The sequence below is a fragment of the Carassius auratus genome, chromosome 23, assembly GCF_003368295.1.
Source record: "Carassius auratus strain Wakin chromosome 23, ASM336829v1, whole genome shotgun sequence".
Lineage (NCBI taxonomy): Eukaryota > Metazoa > Chordata > Actinopteri > Cypriniformes > Cyprinidae > Carassius > Carassius auratus.
In genome coordinates, this window is record NC_039265.1 from 15,558,783 (window position 1) to 15,571,492 (window position 12,710).

Consider the following 12,710-nt stretch of genomic DNA (forward strand, 5'->3'; position numbering starts at 1 on the left):
AGACAGACAGACAGACAGACAGACAGATAGATAGATAGATAGATAAAGACATGGATGGATGGAGGACAGATGAGCAGATAGACGACAGACAGACAGACAGACAGACAGACAGATAGATAGATAGATAGATAGATAGATAGATAGATAGATAGATAGATAGATAGATAGATAGATAGATAGATAGATAGATAGATAGATAGATAGATATAGACATGGATGGATGGAGGACAGGCGAGCAGACAGACGACAGACAGATGGAAAGATATGGACACATGGATGGATGATGGACAGACAGACAGACAGACAGACAGACAGATAGATAGATATGATTTATACAGACAGATGGATGTATGATGAATAGATAAGCAGACAGACAGACAGACAGAAATGATTTATTCTGATGGATGATGGATAGATGAGCCAATAGACAGATAGACAGATAGATAGATAGATAGATAGATAGATAGATAGATAGATAGATAGATAGATAGATAGATAGATAGAAATGATACTGACGAATGGATGTATGACGGACGGACAAACAGACAGAAAAAAATCACATTGTGCTCTTCCAGATAGGTTTCCAGCACAGCAGACGGCGGTGCACCTGCCCTGTGAGATCAGATCAGACTAAAGAGTGACAGCGCGAGCCAAATTCAAAGACGATCCACAGCAGAGGAAAGGTAAAGAGAGGTTAGAGTTCACAGAAGGGTGGAACAAGCCATTAAAGTGACATTGTGAGGCGAGACTTGTCTCCTCACAGCTTTGTGAGAGTGCTGGGTTGTCAAAGTTAAAGAGCCTTTAATAGGATGGGGATGCTGTCATGTTTACCCTTCCTCCCCCCCTTTACACGCCCACTGTATTGTGGAGGTGGCCCGGCTTTGAGCCCCCACAATGGCTGGAGAGGAGGGACAGATGGGGGTCCCTATGGAAGGAGGCAAAAAAAGAAAGCAAGGTAGGAGGGCCCGACTGTGTGAGAGAGAGCCTGCAGTTAGCTCACACTGATTGCCATGCAAACTAATGGAGAGTAAAAGAGAAACGGATGGGAAAAGTAAGAAAGAGATGGAAAAGAGGAGGGGAAAGGTCACAAAGAGATTTGAGATTTGCAATCATCTTTATATATATATATATATATATATAATCTATACAGTATAAGCCTGATGTACTGGTGCCCTTCATAAGTCTAAAGTGGGGAAAACTCAGAGGATGATGGAGGTTTCAGACAGGATCATTTATAAAAAAAATCTTAAAGTGCTATACGTCCACTTTATGACTCTTGTTGACAATACACTCAAGTAAACAAATATTGTTCTGCATAAAAAATAATATTTGTGTTGAGAAACTGTTCAACAAAAACCTGTCTGCATAAATGAAATGTTTACTGATAAACAATGTTGAATTTCTTTTTCAAATTACCGAAAAGATTATAGAAATTGAGAAAATGTGTGATATATATATGTGTGTGAAAATAGAAAATGTATATATATATATATATATATATATATATATATACACATACATACATACATATATATATATATATATATATATATATATATATATATATATATATATATATATATATATATATATATTTGTGTGTTTGTGTTATTTGCTTTTGTGATATGTTATTATTAATGTCTAAGATAACACTGTAACTCTGGGTAACACTGACTCTCCACTCCACACTGACTTAGTTTTTTTCCTTATTTCCCTCACTTTTTCCATACTTTTGGTTATCCATAATCCTCGTAAAATCTTCTTTTATGTTCAACAGAATAAAGAAAATACTACAAGTTTGGAACAACTTGAGGATTAGTAATTTTTGATGACCATTTTCACTTTTGGGTGAGGATAATCACTTCAATACAAAATGATATTGATTAATAAGTTAATATTACATTCATTTAATATGTAATATAATTCTAGTTTCTAGATTTTATAATTAATGTATTGTATTAATGTATTGTAGTAATTTATTAGTTTTAATGAATAATTCCAAAATGGAATTATTACCATCACATGAATTCGTATTCTGAATATGATAACAGACTTTGGACGTACATGACATTAGTATCAAGTGACGTTACTTATATAACAACATAAAAATTTCCAAATTCCAAAAAGTCCATGTCCACCCAGACTAATAAACCATTCTGCCACATGATATAATGGTTATTTTAATAAGTAAAAAAATAATAAAAAGGTTAAACCGTCTGTCTGTTCCAAACATTGGTAGAATAGGTCTTTGTTTGGCCCCTGCATGAGCTAATCTACGCTCTTCCAGGTGAGTCCCTCAGCATTAATTTGGCTCAGCGTGTCATAAAGGCTGAATGGGTTGGGAGTTGAATTATGTGTGAAAGGAGGGGATGCTGAAGCGGAGGTGAGGCAGGGGTGTGTGGCAGAGCCTCTTCTGGTGTAAGATGAGGAGAGCCGAGGGGGAGGACTCACGCACAGCAACAGATGGGCCCCAATGGCACTCTCAGGTTGTAAACTTTCTGTTGGGAACATCTGTCAGTTTGTCCATATGCCACATTTTGAGAGAAGCCCCAGTCAGTGTGGAGTGTGGACACCAGTCATTTCCTGTGATCAGACAGGAAGTGATGATCTGTGCACCAGTTTTTCATATTTGTATGCTGCATCATGGGATGTAGGGATAAAAACTACTACAGATAAAAGGCAGAAAACTAATTGTTAATGCTAACTGAATTATTAACAGACTTAACATATCCAAAATGCCTGTAGCGCCCGTGACTGCACGCATATAGCCAGAACCAGGGAGCTGCTGGACAATGCAACATTTAGTGAAGTTGTGAAAAAGCAACTTCCACATAATGATGCAACTACACGAAATCAAAACTGTGATTTCAGACCATTGTTATTTTCAGAATTTAAAGGGGTCTCTTCTGAGCTCCTCCTCTAGATGAGTTTTACATCACTTCTTTTTTTTTGTTGTTGAAAAGGTCTTATTTTCCTATTTGCTTGGTTGCGAGCGGATAAAGGAGAATTAAGCAGTTGATCAGGGCTCAGTGTCCAGAGTGTTGCATTAGACAGTAATCCAGGGCATAGGAAGGGGGAGATGGGATAGCATCTTTAATCCCTTGCCTGCCCCATCCCAAACACACAAACTAAAGCTCTTTATACAGTTATCACTAAAGAATGCCTCACATTTGATTTCAAAATATGGGATAGCATTCATCCAAGAACACCAGCACAGGGATGAAATTTCATAATGGACATTGTTTATTTCCTCTCTGCACCTCAAAATAACTGTCAATCCTCAGTACCAGAGCCCACAGAGCCCTCCAGTGGTAGACTTGGTTTTTCCCCCACCTCCACTACCATACACACAGTGACAGATGTCATGGGGCAACAGTTGGTATTGAGAGGGAGGGGCTTAGGGCCATCTGCCCAGGGTCAAGTTTGGATGGCAGAAGGTCTCACAAAAGAGAAAAAGTAGCAAGTTGAGCTACATAACTAGAATAGTGTTGAATACTTATTGATGTTCTGTTAAAGCACTAAAACCTGTGGTCATCATTTACAAATACTGTAGGTGGAGCAAAAGAAGGGACATGCTTCCCAATTCACACATCGTCTGAACAATCAGCTTCAAGAGTCCAAAGCAGCAGGCATAAAAAAAATAAAAAAATAAAAATAAACAAAAACCCATTTATGGAACATAAAAACACTTAATTTATTGGTGCAAGTTCACAAACAGTATACCATTAAAATAATTTAGCCTCACTAGATATCAAATAAGAGCTCTCAGGTTTTTACTAGTGGTCTCCACCTCATCACGAAAGAAGGCTATCTTCCTGTGACCCATCTTCTTCTAAGGAGGAAATCAGTTAAACAGATTAATACATAGGCCTACATTTTATCAATAGTACTAAAAGTTATTTTACATATAAACACACATACAAGAAAAAAAGAAAGTTTGTACACCACGAAAGCATTCACACTTACAATGTAGATGCGAAGCCGCTCCTGTTCCAGCTGAAAGTACTCAATGGCTGTGAGCTTATCAAATGTCTTTTTCATATGAAGAAAGGCACAGTTGGGGGAGCGCTTGGCGTGTTCAGACCTTAATGTTAAGGACAGTCTATAAAAACTTTTCCCCTTTTCCACTCAAAGTCAATTGTTACAATCTCAGGTTTACACCAGCACAAAGAAATAAACAATGTGCTCAGAAAAACAATGGCCATAGTAGATTATAAAAGTGTGCTGCTGCAGCTCACCAGGGGTTGTCTTCTGGCTCCCAGCCCTCCAGCTCTCGGAGACAGTAGAAACAGCAGGCTACGTCTGGCTCATTCTCACTAGGGCAGTGCACAAAACCTGCCTTGGCCATCTGAAGAAAGGATTCAGAGGATCTTCATTACATCTTTTAATAAAAGCAGCAGTGGATTGTGAAAGTGCATATACTCAAAACAGTGCTGTCAATTTGACTTTTATTTATTATGAGGCTAGTCTAGTTTAACTTGCTCTCTCTCAAGCTTTTTTCTCGACACACTCACCAACTCTGGTGTGCACTGGCAATCTTCTCGAAAAGGCCACTCGGAAAAAGTCTGTAGTCGCTTTTCATAACTATACATCTGATTAAACGTCAAAAGTCGGGAAGCAATGACTTCTGCGTTAGACATTTCTGAAGCACCACCAGACTGCAACTCAACTCCCCACAATAATCCTGGCTGAAAGTGGATGTTTAATTGGTTGGAGCTTATTGATTGATGAATCGCTGGCAGCTGATCAGAGGATAAACGAAAAAGAAAAACATCGCTGTAAAATGACATTAAAATTTGTGATGTTACTCTTGTAGACTTACGGACGTGTATTGCATTGTATTATTTAAACGGACATTTCGCACAAAAATTATGTTCACTGAAACTAGTAAAGTTTATGTCACACGTTTGAATAAATAGTGTGATGTCTCCCTCTGCTGGATGAACGTAAACACGCACAAATTGAAATTCACTGACTGAAAAGGTTTCGTTTAACTTTCTGCTTTAAAATAACATTTTCAAAAATATATTTCTGTATGTTTTCTGTAGGCTTGATTCCTGATGTGAAAAATAAATAAATAAATAAATAAATAAATAAATTCCCGCAATTTATCTTTGTTGGGACATTTGGTCGCCAAATCATATGGAAAACCAGGACCACGCGCGCGCACACACAGACACACACACATGCAAATAATAATAAAATAATTTAATGAAGAAAAATTACGTTTTTAAGTCATTTTGAATTCTTTTGTGAGTTCCATAACACTGAATTTTATAATATGCTATAAAACCACAGAGTAAATGCATTGGAATGGAGACCTCATGTCAAGCATAATCCTTAACAAGCCTTGTAAAGATTCCTGTGTTATGTAGTTAACCGCTAAAGACAGCACACTAGTTCTGCAGTACAAATAGTAAATTCCCACAGGCTGTACATCATCAGCTGTTTACTAGACACAAACTTTAGTCTAGAGGTCTCAGCAAGTTGTTTCCCTTGTTACTTGGACCCGACCAATTACTGTAAGCCAATACATACACCATAAAGTGAGATCATAGTGAGTTGCAGACAACATTAATGGTTTGCGATGTGAGTGTTTGGAAGCTGTTTATGACTGCTGGGCATAGGGAGAGGCTCTGTTGCTGTCACCATGTTCTGTAACTGTATCTTACTGCACCAGGCTGCTGAAATGTGCTTACTGCTTCGAAAAAGTGGCCCCTCCACCCCTCTCTGCCCTTCATCTGATAGGAACTTCCCTGTGACTTTTGGTTTGTGCTTCACAAACAAATTCTGCTGTTAATATGTGAATCTGTTTGAAAAGCGAAGGTGAGATCACTCAACTGGGATGGTCATATTAAGTCTAAAATATGTTTTTCTGTGAAATGATTTGTAAGATTCTGAGATTTCGAGAAGATTTGTGGCTGCTTGTTCCCTCTTTTGCGGTGATAGTTTGTCACTTAATATTCAGGCTAGAGTTTCATGGCAGACATGACATTTGCCGTATTTGTTTCAGGCGAGAGACCCCACACTGGAGTTGCTTCTAATTTGCAGTCGGCTGCTCAGGACTCATCACAGAAGTTAAGTGGGAATACATCACCATCAGCTGTTGTATGGCCTCCATCTTGTGTGTGGCTCGGCCAAAACCACAAAGTAAATACTTCACCCGAGCCACACTGTAGATGGAACTGACTGGAATTGCTTTGCCTGGCTATAATGTTTATTTTATTAATTGGGTTTGTTGCCACAGCTTCAACATGACAGGAATTTTCCTGATATACTTCTCCAATTGCAAGACAAGATTGTGTTTGTTTGTTTGTGTATTGGAAGATAAACAAATAAAAGTCACTTAAACAACATTTGATCGTGAGAATTTGAATAATTTTTATATTTATTTATCACAATTTAAATAGTAATAAGAATTAGTGTTGTTGTTTTATTGAAAGATAAATAAATAAATAATAAATCAACCATATTTAATAGTAATTATAATACTTCTTTATTCACCATATCATTAGCAAAAAACAATGACTGTTGTTGTTATGTTGTTTTAACTGAAAGATAAATAAACAAATATTAATTAAACAGCAAGCTATATTTACAATAATAATAGCAATTATTATTATTATTATTATTATTATTATTATTATTATTATTATTATTATTATTATTTGTTTTTTTTAATTAAACAAACAAAATTAAATGACTTTATACAATTTTCTCCCAAGAGATAGATTTGGCAAAATGTTGTCACAATTGAATTATTGTGAAGCTCTTGAGATGCGTGCATATTTAAAAGTTCATATTTACAACCTGGAATGTATTAAATTAATTGGAAATAATTTGTATGGATGAAATATTGATATTATTCACTGGCTTTTTCTTTTACTGCTGAATTTTCCTTAAATCCTTCTCCAGTTGCAACATTCCCAAACTTGAGTGGCACCATTGACATAAAAAGCAAAACACAGAGGCTGCATTTTTTCAATGTAAATAATTTGTCATGCAATGACAGTTATCTACTTATCTACCAGTTATAAAGTTATCTATATTATAAAATAAGACCTGGATGTTCCAGTTGGATTTCATCACACCATTCCTGGGAAGGATTAAAGCCGGTTACATCTTGCCAGCTATCAGGTATGTGTCTCACATTGCCCAGCCTTCATCCCAATCCATGCTTCATTGACACTTGACTCTTCACTCTCTCACTCTCTCTCTCCCACTCCCTCCTTCTCCTCTTCGTTCTCCTCCTCTCCCCTTCCTCACACGGTTGTCCTTACTTATTAAGGTCCTGGTGTGATTATCTGCTGGAATCTCGTGCACTTGTCCTGTATTCTCAGTGTGGTGAGATTGAGAGTGGGATGGGCTAAAAGAGGGAAATGCGTGTCTCTATGTGACTGTGTGATACTTTGTGCAGGAGACACTCCCGTGAATTCATCAGGACTATTTTGGCTCCAAATATTCCCGGAGCTTCAAAAAAACTGGGTCCGGACGATCCGTTGTTCATGCCAGCAAAGGTTTCTACGGGGAGTTTGTGGTGTCAGGGTGCTAGTGGAAAGACCCTCGGAGGCAGAAAGAGGAGACGAGAGGACGAGAAACAGTCAGAGGAAGAGGGTTTCATGTGGGGTACAGGTAAGAACATCCACTAATATCTATTTCTGTTTGCAGTCTCAAGTAAACACATCCAAATGCAAACTTTTTCCCTGGAGATTCTTTTTGCCACACAGGCAGAAATGTATAGCATTCGTGTGTACTCATATGTTTATAACACACTAAGAACACTGAAGCTTATTTATATTTTCAGGGTTAAAATTATTCATGTACTATGGCATTTCTGATATACATAGCATGCAAGACATAGATTAATAGTATAGGAGATGTGATACGTCTCATGGAGTGTTCAGCATATAGTCTTCCTAATTTAGTCATGTCAGAGTTGTCATTAAAAAGATTGCATTTCATGAAGAACTGCGCACTTCTCCTGGACATTTGAACTGGCATTCACTCTAGATATATGCTTCCTCTTTTTTCATTATCGGCAATAAAAGCCAGCCTTCAACAGTTTTGTCACAGCGTTTATTATTCTCATCAATAAAGCTAGAATGAGTTTGATCTAAGATTTATAAGCCACTAAAAAAGCCAAGCAATCGATGTATTGTGTGTTTGTGTGAGTGCACATGCCTGAAGGCTTTGTGTTAATGTGTGTGTGTGTTTGATTGAGTGTGCTAGCAATTTCAGAAGAAAAATTACCCACAGCCATTAATGAACTATATTCTGTCAAAATATGCCTGGAATGACCTTTGAAATATACCTTTGCTATGTGATTTTGCTTTTTACCAATGTGAAGGACATAGAAAGGACATACATTTATTTAATATCTGTATTTGGATGTAAAGTAAACTGGAGGCTTTGAAGGTCAGCCAATCACTTTAGGACTGAGGCGATGTCCTTTCTTTGTGATTTTGATCTTTGCATGAAAGGTTTTAAACTAATTTAAAACCTTCAATGTATATATATGTATTAGTAATAATGCTTATTTGCTGTGTAATGTATTATTATTTGGCATATGTTTCCAATTGTTAGACTGGCTTGACAAAATTTTCATAAGATCATCGAACAATCTTCTAGTCAACGTATTTGACACAGCTTTGTCATAAATCAGATTACTGTGACTCTCTTGAGATGAATGTGTGCATATATAAATGTGTATACGTGTAAGCGTCTATATGTACAAGCCTGGATATTTGCTGAGATGGACAGGTGTAGACATGGTATTAGCAGTCTCTCCTTCTTCTGCCAAAGGTGTGAAATTAGCATCTCTGTGTGAGAGAGAGTGACAGTCAACTTCAACATTCCCCTCATACACAGAGCTGGAGAAGCACACAGGCTATCCAGATGGAAATTTCTCATCGCTCCAACATATTTCTAGAAATCTTTCCTTCTTGTTGCACAGGAACCTAACTGATATGGATCCACTCTTGATCAATATAGTCTAATTTTAGTGTGATCATCCACTGTCATGCAAAAGGATACTCATATGCCGGCTGCTGGCTCTGTGCTTTTCAAGGGCACTAAAGCGGAACTGTGAAGGTCTTACGCATATTTAATGAATATCAAAATAAAACCCGTTAACCTTGAACTAGGCATGCATTATTTTTCCATGTTTCAAACCACATTAGATTTAATATATGTAGGAGACAATGCTGACTACATCGAAAAAGGTTACATGAACGAATCGACACAATGTGAAAAACAATAGATGTCATATCAGCACTTTTATTAATACAGCCTACTTGTTATTTCCTACCCATATAGCTGATGTTTATCCCTTTTGCACTTTAAGTCTAGGTTATTTTTTATATAGTGGGCTGGACCCTGGACGTTCCTTTGACCTTTCAGTGTAGTCTCTAAATTCACCACCCGTCCGCTAACACACACTGCTGTTGATATATACAGTGTGTTCCCAGAGCACATGGCACATACACTGCAGCTCCTTCAATACATAAAAGTCATAATCATTTTGACCGGAAGAAAAGAGAGGAAGGAAAATTTTAGAGAAAGGCTGTGAAATACATTCCCCATCCAGCCATCCCAGAAGTGGCCTGTATGAAGCGACACGGTGAGACAGAATGATGACTATTGTGCAGGTTTGTGCAGATTTGAGTCATTTAAAACTTTAGAAAAATTCGACTCCGTATCTTTATAAGAAAATGTATACAATCAGGAAACAGTGTCTTATTATTTTGGGTTTTTGCAGCCAAGAAAAGCAGCTTGTTTTACTGCTTGTTATGATACTGAAAGGTAATATTGCTTCTACTGGCACTAAATGGTATTGCAAGAATGGTTGAACAGAATTTGACATTAATTCAATGTCATAAATCAAAGCAATTTTGTCTTTTCCCATGACTTCTAGCTACTTTTTAAAAAGATCATTTCATTTCATTTTTTTTTTGTGCTGATAAAAATTTATATAATTGAGATAATTATCCTGATGAATTATACCCTGACTTTTGCACTATATATATGTGTATATACAGAGCTGGGTAGATTACTTAAAAATTCCAAATTACATGATAAAAATTGTAGCTACACTCTTAAAAATAAAGGTCACAGCAATGCTGTAGAAGAACCATGTTTGGTTACACAAAGAACCATTCAGTCATACAGTAGGTTCTTTAAAAAAAAAAAAAATCTCTTTCATACCTTTTTATTATCTGAAGAACCTTCTTTCGTCACAAAGAACAGAAAGGTTCTTCAGATGTTAAAGGTTCTTTATGGAACCATTTCGACAAAAAAGGTTATGGCATTAGCTCCTAAATCCATTAAATCCATTACATCATACATTCAGGTAGTCAGACTACTTTTGCATTACTTTTAGATTATTTTTTTAAGTTGTTTACCACATTGAATTAATTATCTCATACCATATTAATATAAAAATAGAAAGAATAAGAAAATACATTTCATTCGTTGTAATTAATAACATGAAGTGCATTAAACATTTGTTATGTCAAGGTTTCCCTAAGTGAAGTTTGTAAATTTACTGCAAGGGTGTCATTTTAGAATAACATCAATCAAAATAAAATATTTAATTTGTTTACCTGCATGTCATGTGACCTTTAACCAACAGAGAACCATGAACATGCAAATGTGATACTGAATTAATAAAATATTTATTTTAAAATCGCAGGCTACTTGAAGTAAACACATTAGGCAAAAGATGACAAAAAAGTTTGTGAATAAGAAATAATGTGCATTTATGTATTTTAAAACTGTGTATATGTCAACAAAACTGGAAGACTTAGTGGTAAGCTATTTTAGAAATGAACATTTAAAAGATGAACTAAAATAGGAATTTATTGCAATTACACAAATAATTTGTAATCAATAAAAATAATAGAACTGTAGTCTGATTAAGAATATTTTTAATGTAATTTAATCTTATTACAAGTACTTAATTTTTGGAATCTTATTAGGTAATCCAGATAACATGTAATCAGTTACTGCAGCTATTTTTATATATGTCCCTTTCCCCTCTAGAATGTCTGTTTGGTCTGTTATTAGCACCATGTTAAGAACTGATTATGATGAAAGATGTGTTAGTACACAGATTTTTACAACTGGGCTTCACCCTATCCCTAGATATACTATATCTATTTCTGCTGAACTAGCCAACTCAGAGTCCAGATTTAATTTCTTGTGCTCTGGTCTCTCATTAAACACATTAAAAATAGAACCTCAATATTCCAATTTATCCATGGGCCTCCAGCCAAACAGGGAAGCCTTCATAGAGTCCCTAAAATGTTTTTGGCCCGGTCCCCCTACCATGGAGCCTTTCCCTGCAGCTGAGCAGTAATCTCAACACGGAAAGCTCTATTTCTCTCTCTGGCTCTTGATGTCTCTGCATCTTTGATCTTGCCCTGAGTACAGTGTTTAATATTGCATGTTAGTTCCAGGTTTGTTTGTGTCCCAGGTTTATGTCCCTGCTTTGCCCTGCAGGAGCTGGCTTGGTGCTTGCGTGAGAAGCTTAGTTTGCAAGGCTTGGTTTGCAGTCTGAAGGCAGTCCAGGCTGCTGCGTTACAGAAGTGTGTGTTTGGTGATGTGACTCCCCAAGGCTCTATATAAAAATAGCTCTCTAAATGAAACATAAATCATAACTTTTAAGAGGGAGGATGAAATATGACATAGCAGGCATCCTTTACTGTATATTCAAATGTCAGAGTTACATAAGCATCATACTATATATATATATATATATATATATATATATATATATATATATATATATATAATGAAAATGTATGATGGACTGAGGGGAGCCTACATCAACCATATTTTCATTCAGAATAAAGTGATGGAAGACATATTATTTAAATGATTAATATGTAAATCAGTAATTGTTATGCTGGTTTATTTTGTGTTTATGGGTGATTCATGTGTAATAGTAGTTTTCAACCTGCAGAGGGCCTCAAAGCGCTTTTGCATCTGCTGTAGGGGTTACACAGTGAGGAGCTTTATAACAATGAAATGGACTGTAGAGCAGGAGTCAAGGCCGTGTCCTTTGAGGCTGAGTGTGTCGCAGTGCAGGTTTATTCTGGCTTTTAAGGTTGACTGGTGGCAAGCAGAGGTGTTCCAGCCTCTCTCACACACACTTTTTTTCTGTGTGTTCTCCATATGGTTGCAGGGATATAAACAGATTATAGGGTTCACACAGCTGCACTTGACTTACATTCTGACTCTTAGCCTTGCATGACCTCATATGGGCCTGTGTCTTAAGATGAACCAGCTTCAGTCCATTCCTTGTGAAGTTCACTCAAATTCTTGAATTGATTTTGCTTGACAATCCTCATAAGGCTGCGGTTCCCTCGGTTGGTTGTGCATCTTTTTCTTCCACACTTTTTCCTTCCACTCAACTTTCTGATAACATGCTTGGATACAGCACTCTGTGAACAGCCAGCTTCTTTGGCAATTAATGTTTTTGCTTACCCTCCTTGTGAAGGGTGTCAGTGTCAACTGTCAGATCAGCAGTGTTCCCCCATGATTGTGTAGCCTAAGGAACCAAACTGAGAGACCATTGTGAAGGCTCAGGAAACCTTTGCAGGTGTTTTGAGTTGATTAGCTGATTGGCATCTCAACATATTCTAATTTGGTGGGTTTTTGTTAAATGTGAGCCGAACTCATCACAATTAAAAGAACCAAAGACTTAAACT

At 36.8% G+C, this 12,710-nt stretch overlaps 1 protein-coding gene and 1 long non-coding RNA gene across 2 annotated transcripts; one reads left to right on the forward strand and one right to left on the reverse strand.

The window, feature by feature from the left end:
* Positions 1-3,669: 3,669 nt before the first annotated feature.
* On the reverse strand, positions 3,670-4,703 carry birc5b (baculoviral IAP repeat containing 5b). The gene is made up of 4 exons (XM_026200399.1): positions 4,515-4,703; positions 4,239-4,348; positions 3,967-4,084; positions 3,670-3,832 (listed from the first exon to the last, which is right to left on the reverse strand). The coding sequence occupies exons 1-4, from the start codon at positions 4,638-4,640 to the stop codon at positions 3,752-3,754; spliced, it is 435 nt and encodes a 144-aa protein (XP_026056184.1). The 5' UTR covers positions 4,641-4,703; the 3' UTR covers positions 3,670-3,751.
* A 1,037-nt stretch (positions 4,704-5,740) lies between these two features.
* LOC113041764 (uncharacterized) lies at positions 5,741-6,356 on the forward strand. The gene is made up of 2 exons (XR_003275467.1): positions 5,741-5,826; positions 6,014-6,356. It is a non-coding gene; the product is annotated as an uncharacterized LOC113041764 (long non-coding RNA).
* The last annotated feature ends 6,354 nt before the right edge of the window (positions 6,357-12,710 follow it).